Source organism: Lacerta agilis, chromosome 14, assembly GCF_009819535.1.
Source record: "Lacerta agilis isolate rLacAgi1 chromosome 14, rLacAgi1.pri, whole genome shotgun sequence".
Classification (NCBI taxonomy): Eukaryota; Metazoa; Chordata; class Lepidosauria; order Squamata; family Lacertidae; genus Lacerta; species Lacerta agilis.
In genome coordinates this window covers 39,714,623-39,738,037 of record NC_046325.1, presented here as the reverse complement: position 1 = coordinate 39,738,037, position 23,415 = coordinate 39,714,623, and the positions used below count along the sequence as shown (strand labels likewise).

General features: G+C 44.5%; 1 protein-coding gene across 1 annotated transcript; it reads right to left on the bottom strand.

The window, feature by feature from the left end:
- Positions 1-203: 203 nt before the first annotated feature.
- Positions 204-19,349, bottom strand: LOC117059027 (probable bifunctional methylenetetrahydrofolate dehydrogenase/cyclohydrolase 2). Its single transcript, XM_033170490.1, has 8 exons — positions 19,203-19,349; positions 15,874-16,058; positions 14,815-14,937; positions 9,597-9,749; positions 7,511-7,618; positions 6,381-6,473; positions 4,043-4,168; positions 204-396 (listed from the first exon to the last, which is right to left on the bottom strand). Exons 1-8 carry the CDS (start codon positions 19,217-19,219, stop codon positions 284-286), a joined length of 918 nt encoding a protein of 305 aa, XP_033026381.1. The 5' UTR covers positions 19,220-19,349; the 3' UTR covers positions 204-283.
- Positions 19,350-23,415: the final 4,066 nt, after the last annotated feature.

The window sequence follows — 23,415 nt, the reverse complement described above, 5'->3', positions numbered from 1 at the left end:
GCAACAGAGACTCCCATCAACGAGGGATGTTTTGCAAAAACTGCGCACCTCAAACTTGGACCAGGTGCTTAGACTGGAATTACATAGAGAAATCACACACATCCATACATGAAGACTGTAGGTGCATACTGAGCAGCAGAAGTAATAAACATTTTTTGTAAGTATGTAAAGAAACCCATTGTCAATATTCCGACATGAATAAATACAATTTAGAAATAAATATATTTGTAAGAAAAATAAATGTATATGTATCAATAAATAGAATGGCTTGGATTCATAGATCTTAATAAATAAGCTTCTTGGCCGCAAATAATGTATTCTTCAGAAGCATAGCAACTGTCATTGGTCCTACGCCTCCCGGCACAGGGGTGATGAAGCCAGCTTTCTTCTTTACCTCTGGGGGGTGGGGAGCAATAGAAAGTACAAATAAAACTTAAGTTAATATGCTGGTCATCAGACAAAGCAAACCACAAACAACAGTGTGAGGAACAGCATTTCTGCTTGCCGGTCAAATTATTAATACAGAGGACAATAAGCAATACATTACAAAATGATTTCCCCCCCCCCCAATCCCAGGATTTTAGAATCTGTTCATCGAATTTATTATTTCATAAGCTTAATCGCAGTTGATATTGTGAATCAACTCCAAAGATGGGTTGAAGTCTTCCTTTGCTACAGATTCATTATGAGGCCTTAGCCAAATCAATCTCCAACCCCAGCCCCCAATCTATACACTGAGAACAAGAATTTATGAGCGCTAAGTTCTTTACTCCAGTCCTAAAAGCAAAACCATGTTTATGTCAGAAGAAATTGAGGGGTGCTCATAAATCTTGAAAGCGTAACTCCTGTTCTCGGTGGGGGGTGGGGGTGGGACCTCACAAGGAGGTGAGAAGAGCTAAAGGTTTGTTGTTTCTCAAGCAACTGTCATGTTTTCATTGAAATTTATGGAAATGCAAGACCTGAAGACTGGAACAGGTCTGAACTGATAGTGTAGTTTAGGCCTGATCTGAAAAGTGTCAGTGTGAGGCCATTTTAGAAGGGTCCATTTCAAATAAAGTTTGGGGAAGGTTGTCCACAAATGCATCAAAGCATCTATTTTAGGTGGTGCGTTTTAATTCTCTAAATACCGCTAAACCTGGTGGAACAGTATCACCATTTTGCAGTGCCTTCAGTACTTTCAGTGTTTTTTCAGCTTCTAAAAGCAACGAAATCCATCCTTGACAAACGGGATCCTCTGCTTTGGAAGCCCTCATTCTTGGGGCTTTTTTAAAGTGAAGAACTTCAGGCCAAATAGGATATATAAGCCCAGAATACTCATCTCCCTTTAGAGAGCAAGAGCCAAGTAAGGAGAAAATACCTAGTTCTTTGAACAAAGTATTTTGCAAACCTGGGGCACATTTTACATTGGGTACTGGGGGGGGGGGGGTTGTGTGTGAAAGAACTATATTAGCAGAACACTGTTGGTTAATGTTTTAATCATATGGATATATGCACACACACAACACTATTAAAAAGCTTAACATATAAAAAAATCACAAGAGAAAATGGGAGTATAGTACTAATAAGCCTTTGTTTGTCCTCTTGGCTTATAGGTAGCTATTACTGCATAATATTTGGCTCTATTGTATATTCCATTAAAATATTGTGGGGGTTATGGCTAATGATAAATAGGAACCGGGGAGGGGGGAAATGTTGCACATGATATCATATCGCACAATGTCTATCTGAATTTTAACTTCACATGACAAGCGCCTTCCTCCTTTTCTCAAATTCCCCTTATCTCAGAAGAACAATACAGAGTAAAAGTTACAGGTGGGTAGCCGTGTTGGTCTGCCATAGTCGAAACAAAATAGAAAATTATTTCCAGTAGCACCTTAGAGACCAACTGAGTTTGTTCTTGGTATGAGCTTTCGTGTGCATGCACACTTCTTCACATACCTTCTTCAGATACCTTCAGGTATCTGAAGAAGTGTGCATGCACACGAAAGCTCATACCAAGAACAAACTCAGTTGGTCTCTAAGGTGCTACTGGAAAGAATTTTCTATTTTTTTTCCAATACAGAGTAAAGTGAGTCAAGGCCCATGCAATATAACAGGTTTTCACATTCTACAAAAGCCAAATAGTCTCAGTAACTAAATGTGGGATACTAAGAAGAGCAAATAGAAGACCTGAACAGCTATCAAAGCACTGTACAATAAGATAAAATACAAAAGGTATAGATTTTTGAACTGTAGTATATTTTGTAATGATACTTTGCGATAAGTAAGGGAACAATCAACCAGCTTGCTGACCTGTATTTTTCTCCTATTGGCCAGAACAAAACTTGGTTTCTGATGCTCCTAAAATTAGTGGGTGACATCACAAAAGCTCCTAGCCAGGAACCCAGGAATCCTTGGCTACTCTGCGCAAGGTTGGTAGGTGGTTGTCAGAGCTGGATTATCTGTAGTGGACTGCAGGGAGTGGGAAGGGTCATGCCAGTGTTTCCTTTCAAACTCCAGCCTAGCTGCTTTAGAACTGCTCTTCTAAAATACTTATACTCTTCAGTACCCATGAAAAGTGTATGGATTCATTGGCAAGCGCACCTACAGCCCACCCAATAAGATGCAGACCACTTTGCACTTGGGGTGCATGTATCCAAGTCTTCTTTGCCTTCTCTGAAGACACTGGTGTTAAGTAAATAGACAAGGCGTGACCGGAAAGTTTAGTGAATGGTCACAGAAATCGGACAGCGAGAAATATTCAAACATACTACAGGTACTGGCATCGGAAACCCACAAAATGCTCACAACTGTGTACGGAGATGAAGTTGTAACTCGACAGTGTACGAGTGGTTTAAGCATTTCCGTGAAGGGCGGCAAACCATCGAAGATGAGCCTCATTCTGGCAGACCGCCGATGAGCAAATGTCGACAAAGTCCATGAGTTATTGATGCAGGATCGGCATTTGTCCGTCCGAATGATGGCGGAAGAATTGCATATTCCATGTGAAATCGTTACTGAGGTTACTGAGTTGTCCCATCCTCCATATTCTCCCGATCTGGCCCCACTGGATTTCTTTCTTTTCCCAAAACTGAAACCTGCACTGAATGGGCACAGATTTCCCAACACGCCCCAGCTGCTGTGACGGGGGAACCAAAAGCAGTACGAAAAGAGGACTTTTCCAGACATTTCCAACAGTTCTATGAACGTTGTCAATGGTGCATTGTATCAGAGGGGTCCTACTTGGAAGGCCTATAAGGTATGTATGTTCGAAAATTTCTCGCTGTCCGATTTCTGGGACTATTCACCGAACTTTCTGGTCACACCCTGTACAATGGCATCCACTGAAGACCCATAATGCAAAACTAGGTTGGTAAATAGATGGCTATAATATTTTAAAGGTACAAATATAAAAAGGCAGAAATGCCGCCAGAGTGGCCAAAAGTTTAAGAAAGAGGGAGATATAATTCTGGCCCATAGCTCCTTTCAAAAGCTGTGAACTATATTTTTATGAAGGGCTACTCCACACCGATAAACATTTCCAACCTAGACATCATTTCCACGAGTAGTTTGCCCCATGAGATGAATCACTCATGATTCTCAAAAGATACATAAGGAAATAGCTGGGTAAAGCAGCCTTCAGATTCTTTAGGGCAGGGGTAGGCAACCTAAGGCCCATGGGCCGGATGCGGCCCAATCGCCTTCTCAATCCGGCCTGCGGACAGTCCGGGAATCTGTGTGTTTTTACATGAGTAGAATGTGTCCTTTTATTTAAAATGTATCTCTGGGAATTCATTCCCCCCCCCAAAAAAAATATAGTCCAGCCCCCCACATGGTCTGAGGGACGTGGACCAGCCCACGGCTGGAAAAGGTTGCTGACCCCTGCTCTAGGATGTCCAATTCCCCTAAATATGTGGGTTAACTTTCAGTATGGCTCTTAATATTTCTCTTTAGGCCAAGGGAAAAATAATGTGTTATTTAAACTCCCTGCTTCAAGAGCAGTTGTAACCGGAACAGATTCCTACTCCCCGCCCCCCAAAAAACCCACTCCCATTTTGCTTACCTTCAAAGTCCACATCCCCCACTAAGTTGGTCTTTCCTGTGAGAGGATCGTGGATATGGTTGATCCCGACATCGATCACTGCTGCCCCTTCTTTAACCATATCAGAAGTAATCAGCTTTGGGACACCTGAAACCACCAATCCAATTAGGATTCACAGATCCTGAGTGGGGTGTGTGTGTAATGTGAATACTTCATCTTTTAAACACATTATATTTGATGAGGGGTACTAATACCTCAGTCATTACGTCTGTATTTTCATTGGAGAAATGATAGATGGTATGGTTATGCGAGTCAAGAAAACAAGTAACTACCGTATACAGCCTTTAGAACATGGGTAGGCAACCTAAAGCCCATGGGATGGATCTGGCCCAATCGCCTTCTCAATCCGGCCCACGGACGGTCCGGGAATCAGCATGTTTTTACATGCATAGAATGTGTCCTTTTATTTAAAATGCCTCTCTGGGTTATTTGTGGGGCATAGGAATCCGATCATTTGCCCCCCCCCCCTTCAAAATATAGTCCGGCCCCCCACAAGGTCTGAGGGACAGTGGACCGGCCCCCTGCTGAAAAAGTTTGCTGACCTCTGCTTTAGAAGACATCTGAAGGCAACCCTGTATAGGGACCTTTTTTAAATATTTAGTGCTTTATTATGTTTTTATATATGTTGGAAGCTGCCCAAAGTGGCGGGGGAAACTCAGTCAGATGAGTGGGGTAATAATCAGAATAAGAATAAGAATAAGAATAAGAATAAGAATAATAAGAATAGGAATAGGAATAGGACATCACTACCAGTATTGTCATCAGAGAAATGTTGGGAGGGTATGCAATGGTGTGTTTATAGCATTGTGCATGGCTGGAAACAAATATTTAGAAACCATATGGTCCCTTGAACCTTATAGACTAGCAGAAGAGCAAAGAAGGCCAGCACTGCCATTACTGCCACTACAACCTCCGAAGCCAAGTTATGAAGAAGAATTACAGACCTCTGGAGGAAGGGCAAAGCAGTGACAGTGTCGGGGGGGGGAATAATACTCAGAAAATGTTGGTATTTGTAGAATTAAACAGGCCTATAATTATATTGGCGTACCAAGAATTCTGCAAATGCTCAGGTATAATTAGGTAATTAAGGCATTTCTAAGTCTGAGGTTGATTTTTTTCCACAGACATTTTGGGCTACCGTGAGCTATCAGCTCCTCCTCACCCCCAAGGATTTCAAAATAAAACCTCTTGCTTATATAAATTAAACCTATTGCATAATAAATACGGCACTTTTACACTCCCAATACTGCAACGGTCAACCTGGCTGTGATTTGGAGTAGAACCCAGGACCAAAGTTTTCCATCTCCCTACTTATCAATTCCGGACTATTCTTGTAAATGCTAGAAACTCTGACTGAATATTTTTTTAATTCCTAAAATGCCATTGTTCCCAAGCTCTTGCCAAATTCTAGGCAAGTTAAGTAAAAGCTGAACTGCTTTGCATAAATAGCTGCTAGTGAAAATGTGAATTCTTCAGTGAGAACGCGAGCCTGCACCATAGCTTGCCCCCATAAAAATCCATATTGTGTATGCAATTTTCACTTTACTGCAGCACAAGGTTGTGCTGTAACAATGAAACAGGCTACGTTTGTGGTCACAGAGACAAGGTAATAGTGACTTTCAAAGAAGAGTTTGGATTTGATATCCCGCTTTATCACTACCCGAAGGAGTCTCAAAGCGGCTAACATTCTCCTTTCCCTTCCTCCCCCACAACAAACACTCTGTGAGGTCAGTGGGGCTGAGAGACTTCAGAGAAGTGTGACTAGCCCAAGGTCACCCAGCAGCTGCATGTGGAGGAGCGGAGACATGAACCCGGTTCCCCAGATTACGAGTCTACCACTCTTAACCACTACTCCACACTGGCTCTCCTACGACACGCAGGCCCCACTTACCAAAGATAATGCATTCCTTGGAAATTGTTAATTTAGGCAAGGGTTCATATACGAGTCAATGATTTTCACTGATTCCTATGGGAAATTCTCTAATGTGTTCCCTACCACACCCTCACCCAAAAGCAAAAAAAACCAAACAAGCCCTTGGGAACACCTAGAAGAAATGCTCTCTTATTTGTTCAATCGCTCCCTGCTCCTTGCATTCCTCAGCCAACCAGAAAAGGGCAAGCATGGAAGCAAAAAATGCTCTGTTTGGATATCTGAATCTGCCGTGTGTATAGCGAGGTTTGGGTACTAATTCCTCATGTTTGGACATGTGAATTTTTGCATAAAGAACACTTGTAAAGCGGGATGTGTGTGTGTATTTGAATTTTATTGTATTTTAAAACACTGGCAGGGCTACATTACCTGCAGCAACTATTACAATATCAGCAAGCTGCGTATGGATCTTCAGCTGATCTTTTGGTGTATATCTGTGAGCAATTGTAACTGTAGCATCACCTGAAATACACATACTGTATATTAGTCCCATTACTGATCATTTACAAAACTGCAATGCAGTAGTGATGAAAATGATCGTCCTAGTGTTAGCACACTGTTTACAGCACTTTCTTTAGTTTGCCATTATTTTGGAAGTACGGTATCAGGCGCTGTAAAATAAATTCGATTTCTGGAAGCCTTGAAAGCAATACAAACATCTTATCACACAAGGCTTTCATTCTAGAACGCAATTTTGGGCACAGTCCACTGGAAAATTATTCTATGTGAGGCCCATTGGAATAAATGGTGCTTGTGCAAGAGAATTTTGTAACATCCTCATCTTATCTGAAACTCAAACTCTAGAGTAGTCCAAATGATCTCAGTTTGGAAGGTCAAAATTACTCAGTGCCAAATGTCCAGCAGATTCTGTAAGAACAGCTGGCATTCATCATACTATATGGGCAGGTAAAAGATAACGGTAAAGGGACCCCTGACCATTAGGTCCAGTCGCGGACGACTCTGGGGTTGTGGCGCTCATCTTGCTCTATAGGCCGAGGGAGCCGGTGTTTGTCCGCAGATAGCTTCCGGGTCATGTGGCCAGCATGACAAAGCCGCTTCTGGCGAACCAGAGCAGCGCATGGAAATGCCGTTTACCTTCCCGCCAGAGCGGTACCTATTTATCTACTTGCACTTTGACGTGCTTTCGAACCACTAGGTTGGCAGGAGCTGGGACCGAGCAATGGGAGCTCACCTCGTCGCGGGGATTCGAACCGCCAGCCTTCCAATCAGCAAGCCCTAGGCTCTGTGGTTTAACCCACAGCGCTACCCACATCCCTATATGGCCAGGTAAGAGTATACTCATATGGGCAGGTAAGAGTATACAAATAGCAAAATCGGTTATGTCCCTAAAAGCTAAGGACCTAAAACATTATTTTGAAAATCAGACATTCTAAATCCTGTTACGCATTTAGATGCTTACAAACTATTTTTTCTTCCTTTGCTCTTTCCCTTTTCTCTGTGCTGAGGGTTTCAACAAAACGGAATGTTATTCAACATACCTCCGGGCCTTTCATGTCCTCCATCGGTATGTAAAAGCATTGAAATAGGCATTCCAACATTCTTGGATCTCCCAACAACAACAACGTTTCTTCCAAATGTTTGTATTCCTTAAAGAATGAGAAAAATAATATCAAAGACAGTGACTCATTCCTATAGAATGAAAGGCTTTTGATCGTACAGATTTGAAATGTTAGATTATTATGAATGGCAATTAGTGGCTTTTCTTTACAAAACATAACCCCAAATGTCTAACAAAATAGTACAAAGATTGAAACCAGCATAGTGTCAAAAAAACCCTTAAGAAATCCATGCATATAAAAAGCAGGTCTAACACACCCCACCAGTTGAAAGAGGGCACAAATATCTGAAACCCTCCAAATTAAGGGCCTGGTTAAAGAAAGTCTGGGTAAAAAGAACATTTTTTGCCTGGCACCTAAAAGCAGATAGTGATGTCATCAGAAATACCGGTACCTCTCTGGGGAGAGCATTCCATAATCTGGGAGCTACCACTAAAAAGTTCTCATGTTGCCACTCTCTGTACCTCCTTCAGAGGGGGCACACAGAGAAGGTCCTGGGATGCCACATGCAGAGCCGAGTTTGGCTCATGTGGCGAGTGGCAGTCATTAAGGTAGGACAAAGCCTGCACCAGTAAAACCAGATCTAGCTATCATACATCATTTTCCTTTTGGAAACATTTGTTCTTTCTCTAGTACAGAAACTGTGGTAGGGTGCCATAGTTAAGTGCTCATTTTCCTCGTTGCTGAATTAACCATTATGTGACTGACATTACAGTCGTACCTTGGAAGTTGAACGGAATCCGTTCCGGAAGTTCATTCAACTTCCAAAACATTTGGAAGCCAAAGCGTGGCTTCTGATTGGCTGCAGGAAACTCCTGCAGCCAATCGGAAGTCCTGTCGGATGTTCAAGTTCCAAAGAACGTTTGCAATCTGGAACACTCACTTCCGGGTTTGCAGCATTTGGGAGCCAAAACGTCTGAGTACCAAGGCGTTCGGGATCCAAGGTAGAAGAAGAAGAAGAAGAGTTTGGATTTGATATCCCGCTTTTCACTACCCGAAGGAGTCTCAAAGCGGCTAACATTCTCCTTTCCCTTCCTCCCCCACAACAAACACTCTGTGAGGTGAGTGGGGCTGAGAGACTTCAGAGAAGTGTGACTAGCCCAAGGTCACCCAGCAGCTGCATGTGGAGGAGCGGAGACACGAACCCCGTTCCCCAGATTACGAGTCCACCACTCTTAACCACTACACCACACTGGTACTACAATACAGCAAAGCTGTATCCCTTTCAGAGGTAATAGCTTGCTAGATAATTCCATCTGGAAATACCACATCTTATATCAAAGCCAGACTTTAAACCAGAGCTTATATATTCATGTAGCTCTATATAGATGAGGTGCCTACTCTCGATTTACACTCTGGTAAGAATTAAGTTATGGAAACATCCTGGGATGGATTAAAGTAATGCACTGCCTTGGGGGCTGCTGCTAAAGACAACCCAAAAAATTACTGCACAACTCAGCTGCCCAAATTTTGACTGGTCCAGCCAGAGTGACCGTATTACACATCCAAAAATAAATAAATTACAAAGGCTACCTATTTGAGAAATTCTTATTAAATTATTACATTTATGTCCTGTCTTTCCTCCGATGACCTTAAGGTGATAGACATGGTTCTCCTGCCATTTTATCCTCATAAGAACTCTGCAAGGTAGTTTAAGCTGAAAAATGGTGACTAATCCAGTCTCCTCATTTGAACCCCCGTCTCCCCATTTCTAGCCTACCACTCTAACCACTATACCACACTGGTCGCCTGAAAGCAACAGGGACCAAGAAAAAGAGAAAACTGTGGATTCTCTGCACCTTGTACCAAGCAGCTTGTCCCCATTTGCTAAATATTAACAAAAAATATTTTGGCGCACTCCTTATAAAGATGGGCTAAGCATATACAATGCAACAAACCACAGTGCTAATCCAAATTTTATAGCATATCCTATTTCAGTTAGTATTTAAGCACCGTAGGATCGTATAACTTGATACCCCATTTCTCTGAAATACCTCATTTCTCTTACCAGTTCTTTTTATTATTTCCCAGACAGCAGCAGCAGTGGCAGGTATAACAGAAGGCTGGTCAAGACACAGTTGTCCTATATTGAAAATATGAAATCCATCCACATCCTTTTCAGGCGCAACAGTGTTACACACAGTTCTTTCATCAATGTGACCTGGAAAATACGATTTCATGTCCTTTTTGTTATTTGGAACTTGTCTGATGCGCTTTATGTCAACCACACAGTGTTATACACTGATGCGCTTTATGTTCAGCAGATACAGAACAGGGTTGAGCATGAGGATGTTTCTAGGATTCTACGAGGATATATTTACCAGTACAATGGTACCTTGGTAGTCGAACGGCTTGGCTCTCAAACAAATTGGCTCCTGAACACCGCAAACCTGGAAGTTGAAGTAACTTTGCGAATGTTTTTTGGAAGCCGAACGTCTGACACAGCTTCCAATTGAGTGCAGGAAGCTCCTGCAGCCAACTGTAAGCCGCGCCTTGGTTTTTGAAAGCTTTCGGGTGTCGAACAGACTCCCGGAACGGATTAAGTTCGACAACCAAGGTACCACTGTACTCCTAGATTTTAGATGTCCACAATCTGTCCTGTGGGTTTCTGGAGATCGCCAGCACATGCCCTTAGCGTTACTGTCAACCTGATCTGGACGGATGATCTCCTGCCACAGACCATCCACAAAGGCAAAACCAATCAGACTGTTTGTGCTGCCTTTAGAGGATGAAGAGGCTCTGGTGGCGTTTCATGCAGAACTTCTGGTCAATAACCTGGACTGTGGCAATTTGGGCTTATACTTGGTTGAATGGGAGAACACTGAATGTTTCTCGGCTGTCCAAAAGAACTGCTGAGGTTTGGGCCTGCCTTCTTATTTTTGGTTTCAAAATTCACCAAGCCAAGGTCTCGGCCAAAGAACTTGGTGATGGAAAAGGGGCACCCTTTTATTATTATTCTAGGTCCGCAATCCAATGACAAGAGCCACATGTGCATTCTGGCTATGATCTTGGAAATCATGAGTTTGGAGTTAAATCTGATCATTTCCAAGGACAAATCTGTCAACAGTGCAGCATACAAATAGTTTTTCCTCAATACATCTTTTACTGCCTTCGGAGTAATCAGGTTCAGTTATGTCAGATGCACAAGCAAACATCAAGTTGGCAACTGATGCTCTGAGCAATACTGCTGAGTCTTCAAAGCTTCTCTTTAGAACTACCTCCATGCACATGTCACAAGAATTCACAGCTTTGCCTTTGCTCTCTGCAGTACATAAGAGTGCAGCACTAACCTGCATTCACCACACAAGTTTTAAGTTTGTCTATGGTGCAAGGAGTCAACGCACAGTGCTGAGTCTGGATCAGTTTATATTGCACTGCCACCGTGTGGTCAATCTTTCATTCTCATTTATTTGTGAAATTTATAATTTGCCCTCACTGAATAGTTCTAGGGTAGAAACTGCAAGCTGGTGAATAAAATCCGCATGCAAGCCTGCCAGCACATGCACATTAATAAAAAGTGGTACTGAAAATATGGCCATTACCCCCAGAAGCAGTTGTCTGAAATAAATTATGAGAATCATCTCTTTCAGCTTTCGTAATAAGGTTACTATTGAGGGCAGAAACATGTCCCCAGAAATGTTTTACATGTTGTGTACCTGTGCTGAAGTGGACCCAAGTACCATATATACTTGAGTATAAGCCTAGTTTTTCAGCACATTTTTTGTGCTGAAAAAGCTGCCCTCGGCTTATACTCGAGTGAGGCGGGTGGTGGGGGTGGCGAGAAAGAAGCCCTTTCTCTCCGCTCGTGCCGCCACCCGCTCTCCCCAGTCAACCATTCCTTAAGAAGTGTACAAGAACGGCAGTTCTTTACTCTCCCCAGGCAGTTTGTTCCATTCCTGAACTGCTCGCATAAATGCAAACTTGGCAAAGGAAGAAGAGGAAGGAGCAGCCCAAAGGGTTGCTTTCGGGCTGTTCGTTCCTCCTCCTCCTCCACAGCAGCAAAGGTGAACCGGCTTATACTCGAGTCAATAAGCTTTCCCAGGTTTTTGCAGGAAAATTAGGTGCCTCGGTTTATATTCGGGTCGGCTTATACTCGGGTATATACGGTAATTTTATCTGCAAAATGACCCGTGCAAATGTCAGAATCAGGTTATAAATCCAATACTAGAGTGTGAAGAACCAGAAAAATGATGGTGGTGGTGGTGGTGTGTGTGTGTGTGTGTGTGTGTGTGTATTTAATTAAATTTATCCAAAGATCACAGTGCAATTTACATAATGAAAACACAAAATTGCATAACATAATAACAAGCAAAAACAATACTCCCCAGTTTAAAGGTCATGTTTAATTAGCCAAGGAGAAGAAGAATGTTTTTGCCTGATGCTTTAAGACAGGTAATGAAGGCGCTAGGCGGGCCTCCCCGAGGGCAGGATTCCACAAATGGGGAGCCACCACATAAAAGGCCTATTCTCATGTTACTACCCTCCAGATCTCTCATGGAGGAGGCACACAAAGAAGGGGCTCAGATGATGATCATAAGGTCAGAGTCGGTTCATATGGGGAGAGGCAGTCTTTGAGGAACCATTTAAGGCTTTGTAGGTCAAAACCAAGGGATGCAGGTGGCACTGTGGTCTAAACCACTGAGCCTCTTGGGCTTGCTGATCAGAAAGTTGGCGGTTCAAATCCACGCAATGGGGCGAGCTCCCGTTGCTCGGTCCCAGCTCCTGCCAACCTAGCAGTTCGAAAGCGTGCCAAAAGCGCAAGTAGATAAATAGGTACTGCTCCGGCGGGAAGGTAAACAGCATTCCCGTGCGCTGCTCTGATGTCGGTGTTCCAGAAGCTGCTTAGTCATACTGGCCACATAACCCGGAAAAACTGTCTGCGGAGTGGACAAACACCGGCTCCCTTGGCCAGTAAAGTGAAATGAGCGCCGCAACCCCAGAGTAGTTCGCAACTGGACTTAACTATCAGGGTCCTTTACCTTTTAGGTCAAAACCAACAGTTTGAATTCAGCCTGGAAGCTAATTGCAGTTGGGCCAGGATTGGTGTTATATGCTCAAACCGTCTTGCCCCGGTGAGCAACCTGACCGCTGAATTCTGCACTAGCTGAAGTTTCCGAACCATCTTCAGAGGCAGCCCTACGTATAACGCGCTGCAGTAATCTAACTTAGAAGTCACCAGAGCATAGACAACAGTAGTTAGGCTATCCCTGTCTAGATAAAGGCACAGCTGAGCCACCAGCTAAAGCTGATGGAAGGCACTCTGCAACAACGAGACCACCTGAGCCTCAAGAGACAGAAAGGGATCCAAAAGTACCCAAAGCTGTGTACCCGCTCCTTCAGAGGGAGTGTAACCCCATCAAGAGCAGGCAGGCCCCTCCATCCATCCATCTAGGGAACCACCCACTAACAGTGCCTCATCTGGACTGAGCTTCAGTTTGTTGGCTCTCATCCAGTCCATTACCGAGGCAAGACACCGGTCCAGCACATCTACTGTCTCACCTGCAGATGTAACGAGGAAGTAGAGCTGTGTGTCATCAGCATATTGCTAACAACATACAGTGGTACCTTGGTTTGCAACCATTTTGGATTACAACAATTTTGGATTACAACCACGTCAAACCCAGAAGTGTGTGTCCCTTTTTTGGGGATACAACCCATTTTTTTTTTATTACAACCCATTTTTTTTTGAGGCCCCATCGGCGAAAGCGCGCCTTGGGTTACAACCTGTTTTGGTTTACAACCGGACCTCCGGAACGGATTATGGCTGTAAACCAGGGTATCACTGTACTCCAAAACTCCGGGTGACCCCACTCAGTGGTTTCATGTAGTTGTTAAACAGCATAGGGGACAAAATCAAACCCTGGGGAACCCCACACTCAGGGTTCCATGGGGCCAAAGTGCACTCCCCAAGCATCGCCCTCTGGAATTGGCCATCCAAGTAGGACCGGAATACCACAAAGCACTGCCGCCCCACCCCGAACTCGGACAGCTGCTTCAGAAGGATAGCATTGTCAATGGCATCCAAAGCTGCCGAGAGGTTGAGGAGAATTAACAGGGACACATTTCGTCTCTTTCTCTGCTGACAGAGGCAATCGTACGGGTGACCCAAGCAGTTTGTGTGCCAAAACCAGGCCTAAATCCCAATGGAAATGGATCTAGAAAATCAGTTCCGTGATCACCCACTCAAGAACCTTGCCCAAGAAGGAGAAGAAGAAGAAGAAGAAGAAGAAGAAGAGGAGGAGGAGGAGGAGGAGGAGGAGGAGGAGGAGTTTGGATTTGATATCCCGCTTTTCACTACCCGAAGGAGTCTCAAAGCGGCTAACATTCTCCTTTCCCTTCCTCCCCCACAACAAACACTCTGTGAGGTGAGTGGGGCTGAGAGACTTCAAAGAAGTGTGACTAGCCCAAGGTCACCCAGCAGCTGCATGTGGAGGAGTGGGGACACGAACCCGGTTCCCCAGATTACGAGTCCACCGCTCTTAACCACTACACCACACTGGCTCTCAAGGAGGGACTGGCAACTGGCTGGTAATTACTTGGATTTTCCAAATCCAGGCAGGGTTTACTGAGGGGTGGTTTTACCACTGGCAGGGACCACCCACTCTCACAAGAAGGCACTTGTCAACTTCCTGGCCCAGACAGCTGTCCCCTCCCTGCTAGTTTTTATCATCCAAGTGGGGCAAGGGTCCAAATCGCAAGTGGTTATCCTGACCAATCCTAGTACCTTGTTCACGTCCTTGAGCCCTACAAACTCATAATGCTATCTTATAAAACAAGTTGCAGAAAAATTCTGATGGCGTTTGACTGAATGTTAAGTTACAGTAGTGATAGCAGCAAAGGAAGCTGCCTTCTCTCTCCCCATCATATCTGTTCACTACTCTCCAGAAGGGATGTTGCAGAAGGTAAGAGAATTGGTTTCCCCACACCTTAGTCCCATGAAAGTGATGCGTTTGCCAAACTGCCAAACGCTTTGTAGATAAAAACACTTGCAATACAATCTGGGCTAGGCACGTTTAGTCTCCAAAGCCAAGTTATATGATGCAAAATTAAAGAATTATGTTGGAAAAATAATTACCAATACGGTCAAGGTACTGAATAGTTTGGTTATTTATAAACCCTTTCTCTCGTTGCAAGGTTTATACTAAGTTAAAGTGCACTTGATTTTTCTCATTTATTCCTCAAAACCACCCGACTTTACGACATTGTATAAAATAAGGTAACATTACCTGGCAGAGGTAACTGGACTAATATACCACTGACTCTTGAATCCTTGTTTAATCTGCCAGTTAGATCTAAAAGTTCTTCCTGAGAAATATCTTTGGGCCTCCGTATTATTTCACTACAAATGCCTAAAATAAAAAGAGAAAGCAAACAGTATCATCAGCAAAACATTAGTTCCGTTTAATCACATGCCACAAAATTCAGATTGTTCAATTCTATCTATCGGTAGCATTTTTAATTAGAATGCTAAAATGAATTCACACTCAATCTTTATTTATTAAATATATTTTTCCTTATTGATAGTGGGTGAGGAACCCACAGAGCCATGGGGATGCTACAGGCCTTCTCTAGCTCTTGGGATCACTCTTCTGTAATGTCGTCTGTCTGTCTGTCTGTCTGTCTGTCTGTCTCTCTCTCTCTCTCTCTCTCTCTGTGTGTGTGTGTGTTTGAGAGAGAGAAATGCAGTTGCTACATGGTGAGCCTGGAAAAAAGAACCTTGCAATGAGCCTCAGGGTGGGGAGCCTGGATGGGAAAAGAGAGGGGAGGGCAAGGGGGAACACAAATGGACAGAGTTGAAACAGATGTAATGATGAGAGGAGCCAAGCACCAGATTTAGGGAAGTGTGGGCAGCTGCCCTGCACAGTGTGCCGAGCTGAGGGGGCACCTATATTTATATGGGTATCTACTGAGAAGATCCATAAAAGAACAACTGTACCAAAAGGAATTATTGTGAAAATAAGAAATATCTGAGGGTTGGGGGGGGGGGTTTGCCCAATTTTGTCCTTGCTCGGGGAGCCGTATTACCAAAGTCTGGCCCGGGAGGAGGAGCATTCTGCAAGTCATCAGTTCCAAAATTTGTTAATTAATGGGGAACACTGGGGAGCCAAAATGGAGAGGTGGGCGGGTGTGTGGGAAGGGGAGTAGGGAGACTGACACAGCTATGAAATGCCACAAATTCTGCCCGCTGCCAGCATGGAGATTACCTCCTGGCCTCTGAAAGGAAATGCGCATTGTGTCCAGAAAGCTGCCATTGTTCGGAAAACTGTTTGAATAAAAAGGCATACCTACGGCTGCTGCTGCTTTTACTTTATTCCTCACATATGTGTGACTGGCTGGGTTGTTTCCTACTAAGACAACGGTGAGATGAGGCCTCTTGTTCCCAAGGGCAAGCCAGGAGTCTACATCCTTTCGTATCTCCTCGCAGACCTGGGCAGCCAGCTTTTTCCCTGAGATAATAGTTGCTTCGGTACTATAAAATACAAAGGAGAAAACGAACCGTTAAAAGGCTAAAGTTTTAAAGGCAACGTTTTACCACTCAGCAAATATGTTGTCCTAAAGCAGTGTTTTTCAACCTTTTTTGGGCAAAGACACACTTGTTTCATGAAAAAAATCACGAGGCACACCACCATTAGAAAATGTTAAAAAATTTAACTCTGTGCCTATATTGACTATATATAAAGTAATTCTCTTGAATAGGAATCAAATAAACACAAAGAAAGTATTTTATAATTCTTGGACTTAAGAGCAGGGGTCCCCAAACTAAGACCCGGGGGCCGGATGTGGCCCAATCACCTTCTAAATGCTGCCCGCGGATGGTCCAGGAATCAGCGTGTTTTTACAGAATTGGAACCTGTCCTTTTATTTAAAATGCATCTCTGGGTTATTTGTGGGGCATAGGAATTTGTTCATATTTTTTTCAAAATATAGTCCAGCCCCAAGTAAGGTCTGAGGGACTCTAGTCTTGTACCTGAGTGACTTTTTGTGACAAAGACATGAGTGGAGAAGCTCCTGAGACATCCTGACATGATATAATTAACTGCCATGCCACACTTGAGAGCCCAGCCAATGTGGTGTTTCCCTTTTTTGTGATGATCTTGTGCTTTGGGAAGTTCAAAGAGGTTGGACCAGCAAGTGCGAAATAAATGCAAAAGGAAACCTACACATCCTAATTATTCATCATTTATTAGCAAAGTGCTCTCACCCAGCTGAAAGGAGCCAGGCTTGTTATTTCCTCCAAACAGTAAAAGAATTCTTAATTAATTTATGTAGGTTGGAGATGACTGCACTTTGGGAAACATTTCCCTTGAGAGGTTATAGATGCGGTTTTGCATCCAATATGGTACTGAATCCTCTCTCTCTCCCCCCCCCACCCGGCCTCCGCCTCGCGCGCGCCATTTCCAAGCCCCCACCCACGTCCACCGCCAGCTCCCTCCTCCTCATCTCCGGTCCGCTCTTTCCACCCCCCCTCCCGCTTCTAAGATGCGCGCACCTACATTGGCCTCGGAACCCCACTCGCGACAAGGCACGCACGGCGTGCAGGACCCCTTCAGGGCCACGCCGATGGCTGAGGAGGCGGGGAACTCCAGCAGGCCGGAGGGCGCTGGCGATTGGCCGGCGGGAGGGCGAAGGAGGGAGGGAGGCGCTTTTGAGGCGGCCGGCCCGGCTGCCGCGTCCAGGGCCGTGCAATGCAGTGCAGTGTATCCTCGGCGCTGCTGGGGCAAGGCGGGCGTCTCTTTTCGGCTCTGTGTACAAACGTGCGGGCTGACCCTGATTGGCTGAAGGAAGGCAACAACAACGGCCGGGACGTTTTTCCCACGGCACACCAGGCAACATCTTGCGGCACACTAGTGTGCCGCGGAACAGTGGTTGAAAAACACTGTCCTAAAGTGTGCATTAATAAACATTGCCATTATAACACCTTAACCTGCATATAAATGCCATGAGCACAATATGGCTACAGCGTCTAGGACAGGGATCACCAACCTGTTTGAATCAGTGGACAGGTCTGGAATTTTAAGAAAGTGCTGTGTAGGGCATAACAAAACACACGAGAGCTGTTACGGTGGTGCAGTACAAATACAGCATAGCTGCCATACTGAAACAGAGGGAAAGCCAAACATTTGCATGCATCTCCTTCCAGTCAGTCACAGTGAATCAATCAATTCATAAATAACGGGAAGAAAAGAATACTACAACATGCTGATCCTTGTTTTGTGTAACATTAGTATCTCCGGTGTGGTGATAATCTGGACATCAACACTGGCACCCAAACTTAACGCAGGATTTTTTCCTCCAGCCACTTGAGACTGATGAAAAACATGTCCATGAAGCCCGTAATCAATGGTGCCCAGATATACTTGAGTATAAGCCTAGTTTTTCAGCACATTTTTTGTGCTGAAAAAGCTGCCCTCGGCTTATACTTGAGTGAGGCGGGCGGTGGGGGCAGCGAGAAAGAAGCCCTTTCTCTCCGCTCGTGCCGCCACCCACTCTCCCCAGTTAACCATTCCTTAAGAAGCGTACAAGAACAGCGGTTCTTTACTCTCCCCAGGCAGCTTGTTCCATTCCTGAACTGCTCGCATAAATGCAAACTTGGCAAAGGAGGAAGAGGAAGGAGCAGCCCAAAGGGCTGCTTTCGGGCTGCTCGTTCCTCCTCCTCCTCCACAGCGGCAAAGGTGAACCGGCTTATACTTGAGTCAATAAGCTTTCCCAGGTTTTTGTGGGAAAATTAGGTGCCTCGGTTTATATTCGGGTCGGCTTATATTCGGGTATATGCGGTATGCCTTGAGAACACAACAGCCACTTCCATAAATAGTTCAGGATACTGGTAGGGAGAACGTTTGAGATAAAGTTATTTAATTATGGTAAACTGGAAAAAGTATATGGCATAAGAAAGCTAAAAACACACACCCAGAAGGGTTGTTTAAATCATTTGTTGCCACAGCTTTCACCCTTAGAGGAAAAAGGCAAAGACAAGGCCTTTTACCTCCAACAAAATGACTTCCCAAAATTTGTGAGTGAGTTTAAAAATAAATATATCATCTTGTCTTCTTAGCATAGGTTCTTGGCTCAAGAACAAACACAACCCTTCAAATGTTTCATGCAGTTCCCGAATTTGCTACTTTCCACATTCAAAGAGAAAGCTAGTCAGAATTAAAATCAAAACTTCTGAGAAAGAATACAAAATATCCAAAAAAGATGTAAGATACCAGGAACCAAAATTCACAGCAAACAAAAGGCCACACATTCCAGTCCTCCACATAGACAGCAGCTCAAAGTAATAGATCCCATAACTTTTCATTGTCATTTTCTGTTGTTCTTTTCCTGCTTATTTTAATTTTATCTGATTTATCTTCTTTTAAAACCGTTTTAGGATGTATGTTACCTTGGGTGATTTTGGTACGAGGCCGAAGGTGAGCATAATATCTATAATAAATAAAATGTACACATTAGTGAGTTCTCACTGCTATTAAAGCATCTCGTCAGCAAACAGTGTTTGTCAACAACAACCGTCGCTCCTTACCCTTCTCTTAAATTGGGAACCACAACGGATAGGTTGCCTGGCTCACCCTCCCTCCTCTCTGACCTCTTGATATTCTAGAAGTACTACACATACCCATGTTGCTTGTGCATGTGGTCATCCTCATTTTCCTTGAAGGGTCAGTGGTCCTTTAAAGCAAGAAGAGGGATTGAGTTATGCATACAGCCAATATACAGTGTCACACCACTATGAGATGCTACTTTCCAGATCAGAATTCAGGTGCAGAACTAGGCGGGCTGCATGCATGGCTTACACTCTTCTTGCCTTAAAAGAGTTACCGACAATCAAGTAAATATTGCTTCCATGAGAAGACCTCAGCGGAAAGGAATTACATCACCTGAAAGTGATGTTTTTTCAAGTTGCCTCCCTCATACAGTGGTACCTTGGGTTGCGGACACGATTCATTCCAGGGTGCCGTTTGCACCACGAAAATGTCTGCATCCCAAGCAGCGATATCATGCTTCTGCGTGTGCGATGAAACCCGGAAGGTTTGCCAAGTTCGTAACCCGCGCATTCGCAACCGCAGCAAACGCAACATGAGGTACGACTGTACTTCAAATTAATCAAAATGCACAGTAAATGCATAATGTGCAAAACATGTATTTTGGGGGGAATTGTTGTTCCTATATCATCTAGTGCCAACCTAAGGCTCGTGGGCCAGTTGCAGCCCAAATGGGTTTCTGGATCCGGCCCGCAGGTGGTCCACTCGTAAGACTTGATTCAAATCTTTTTTTTTTCTTTACAGAAAGACTCATTATTGCTGGTATAATCTTAATTACAACCAGATGAAGGTTTCATTTTGGAATAATAAATTTTCAGAGTAGTTTTTACAGTTACATCAAACATTATTGATTTGGTTATACTATTAGAAATACATAGACAGATAATTATGAAATCATTGTGAGGTTTATAGTTAACTGTTTATATTTGGACAACTTTCCTGCTGTGCTTTATTGGAAGGAGAAAAATAATCATTTCCTTAATAACAATTTAAACAATTTATATAACTAAAGCAATAACATTATAGCATATGTATCCATGTTTGTTAACTGATGTGGTTAAACTTTTAAAAAAAGAAAAGAAAAACCACTTAGACTGAGTTTCAAGCACATATGAAAAACTTAAAACACATCCTTATTTCCTGATGAATTGCCTTAGACTATAATGTAACTTAAACAGAAAACTATCTTTAGAAATATTTTTCCTCCAAAAGCATAGTATTTTAAAAATTCAATTTAAATTTTTAAAAATTGATTTAAATTTTTAAAAATCCTATTTTATTATTATTATTATTTTAAAAAAACCACATAGATTTTTACCCACCCTGGGCCAAATGAACTACATTCAAGTCTTGGCTGCAGATTGAGATCTGTTCCGAGATGAACAAACAACCACCCCCAATTTGAAGTGTAAAGCTAATAGGCAGAGAATGAATAGCCTCCTCCGTAAGTCCTAGTCAGTCTCATAGCCAGAAGCCAGGTATGATAGTAGGGGGTTGGGAGGAGGTAAAGGACCCTGGACTGTTAAGTCCGTCAAAGGCAACTATGGGGTTGCAAACACTCATCTCGCTTTCAGGCCGAGGGATACCTGGGCTATGGTTTATTGCAGATTTGGGAAACCAATGGCCCTCCGGATGTTGCTAGGACTCTTATTTCCAACATCCCTCCTCCTCCTCTCCTGTTCCCACTCATGTTTAGTTTCACAGAATGCAAATGGGTCTCAAACCATCAAATGCTCAGCCTAAAAAATAAAAAATGAAGAGTGCACACAGAGAAAACCATGAGTCAGAAGAAAAGCAGCTCTTGTGCAAGACCCTCCCAGGATTACAGGCAGATTGCATCTTACGCTGTTTTTGCTTATGCCATCAGTTTTACACAGATTGCCAAAAATTCAAGAAAGGGGACAGGAGAGCAAGGGGGGGGGGGCTGGAAGGGCTGCCTGAGATCTCATGTGGGCCCATATGCGACCTTTCCAGAGCCCAGTGAGCAAAGTAGGGGGCTCAGCGCCAGCTTTGAACAGGTATTGATGGTCACGTAGGGCCATTCCGGCTTTATGCAATTTTGCTTATACGCACAATAGCCAGGAGCACAACAGACACCCCTCGTAAGAGATGTACTAGTTTTCTTCATGGGGGATCCCCCCCACCCTTCTCCATATATTGCTTTCATATGGGGGGCAGCACCCAATTCTTGCCGGCCTCCACCTCTGGGGAGGAGGTGCCACAGCCCTGGGCAAAGTAATAGCATTCTCAGGCAGCAGAGGACAGCCTCTGGTGGTGGTGGAGTGGCTTAGAGTCATAGAAATGTAGTGCTGGAAGGGAACATAAGGGTCATCTATTCCAACCTGGACCAGGATCTTTGAATAAAGGGAGGTATATAAATTTAAAAATAGAAAATACACACACACACACACACCCCGCAACAGGAATCTTTTGCCCAACTTGGAGTGCCAACTTGAATAATATATTGGGGATGCCCAAGTAAGCTCTGCCCCACAGAATGAATCACATAACCAATCAGGGAAGCTCCACCCCACATAATTGATCACATAACCAATCAGGCAAGTTCCACCCCACATAATCAATCACATAACCAATCAGGTAAGCTCTGCCCCACATAATCGATCACATAACCAATCAGGTAAGCTCCGCCCCACATAATCATCACATAACCAATCAGGTAAGCTCTGCCCCACATAATCGATCACATAACCAATCAGGTAAGCTCCGCCCCACATAATCAATCACACAACACGGCATGTGCAGGCCATTTGAGCGGCAAAACCCATCTACAGTACTTTTTTTGGGGGGGGACCAGCTCCCTCAATTGAGCGGGGCATTGAAGGGACCTCATTCCCCATGAGTTGGCTCTTACAGCTCAAACCCACAACCCTGAGAGGAAGACCCATGGCCGAGCCATCTGGGCAGCGGCTGCGGGCAACTTCCAAGGAGGCGAGCCCACCTGAGGCGAACTACAAAAGAGCGCCCTGCTCCCCGCCAGGGATGGTGGGGTGAGGGAAGAGATCCTTGTCGCCCCTACGAATCCTGCCGCCTGAGGCCGTCGCCTCCCCTTGCCTCAGGGGTGGGGTGGCCGGCTCTGACCCCAATCCCCACTTAACGACTTGGGGGGGGGGTGCTCGGGTCCCGCCGGTTGGCGCCCCCACCCCACCGACGACGACGACCCCCTCGGCACCCGCCTCCCTTCTCTTCCCCTCCGCACCTGACGCCGCCGCCGCTGCTGAGGGAGCTGCTGCTGCTGCTGCTGCTGAGGCGTTTGCCGGCCGACGGCAGCCGCGGGGAGCCTCCGCGGCGCCTTCTCCGCAGCAGCAGCAGGATGGAGGCGGCGGCAAACGGGGGTCGCAGGTCGCCGCCGTCGCCGCAGCCATATCCAAAGGCCGAGGACGTCGCCGGCCTCTCGCGCCGCTCCGGGTCGCCGGCCGGCTTCGGGGAGGCTCCGCCTCCGGCTCCTCCCTGCGCCCGCCCAAAGGCAGGCCTCGCCGCCGCCGAGAGAGGCACAGGGCGCTATGGGGCAGGCCGAGTGGGGTGGCTCAGAGGGGGGAAGGCTTCCTCTGTATCAGGGAGGGAGCTGATCTTTCTTTCTCCACCAGCCCCCTCTCCCTTTTCTCCCTGCCTCTCTCTCTCTCTCTCTCTCCCTGTATCTCTCTCTCTCTTTCTGTCTGTCTCAATCTCTCCACCTCTACCTCTTTCTTTCTTTCTTTCTTTCTTTTCTTCTTTCTTTCTTTCTTTCTTCTTTCTTCTTTCTTTCTTTCTTTCTTTCTTTCTTTCCATCTCTGCCTTCTTGCTCTCGCTCGTCTTTCTTTCTGTCTCTAACTACCTCTACCAGTTTTCCCCCCCCCCCCCCTCTTTCTTTCTTTCTTTCTTTCTCTATTCTTTCTCTATTTCTCTAATCTTCTCTACTTCTCTCTCTCTCTCTTTCTTATCTATCTGTACCTCTCTCTCTCTCTCTCTCTCTCTTTCTGTCTGTCTATCTCCACCTCTACCTCTACCTCTGTCTCTCTCGCTCTCTCTCATCTTTCTCTCCCTCTTTATTTCTATTCTAGCTATATCTACCTCTATCTCTGTGTATCTATCTTTTAGCTATCTTTCCCTATCTGTCCTCCTCCCTCTCTGTTTCTCTCTCTCTTTCTTGACTTATTGTAGTTTAATAAATTGTCACTAGCTCCATCCAGATCACATAACATTTTTTGTTGTTTTTTTTTCCTTTGATTTCCCATATCGCTTCCCATAATCTCTTTACTGCTTTATTATTGTTTATAACAACACCCGATA

What these genes read in the sequence shown, in the direction of transcription:
- LOC117059027 (XM_033170490.1), bottom strand. An exon ending in GGAAATAATAAAAAGAACTG is followed by an intron (nt 7,619 to 9,596) that starts GTAAGAGAAATG and finishes TCATTCTTTAAG; the next exon opens with GAATACAAACATTTGGAAGA. An exon ending in GGGGGATGTGGACTTTGAAG is followed by an intron (nt 397 to 4,042) that starts GTAAGCAAAATG and finishes CCCACCCCCCAG; the next exon opens with AGGTAAAGAAGAAAGCTGGC.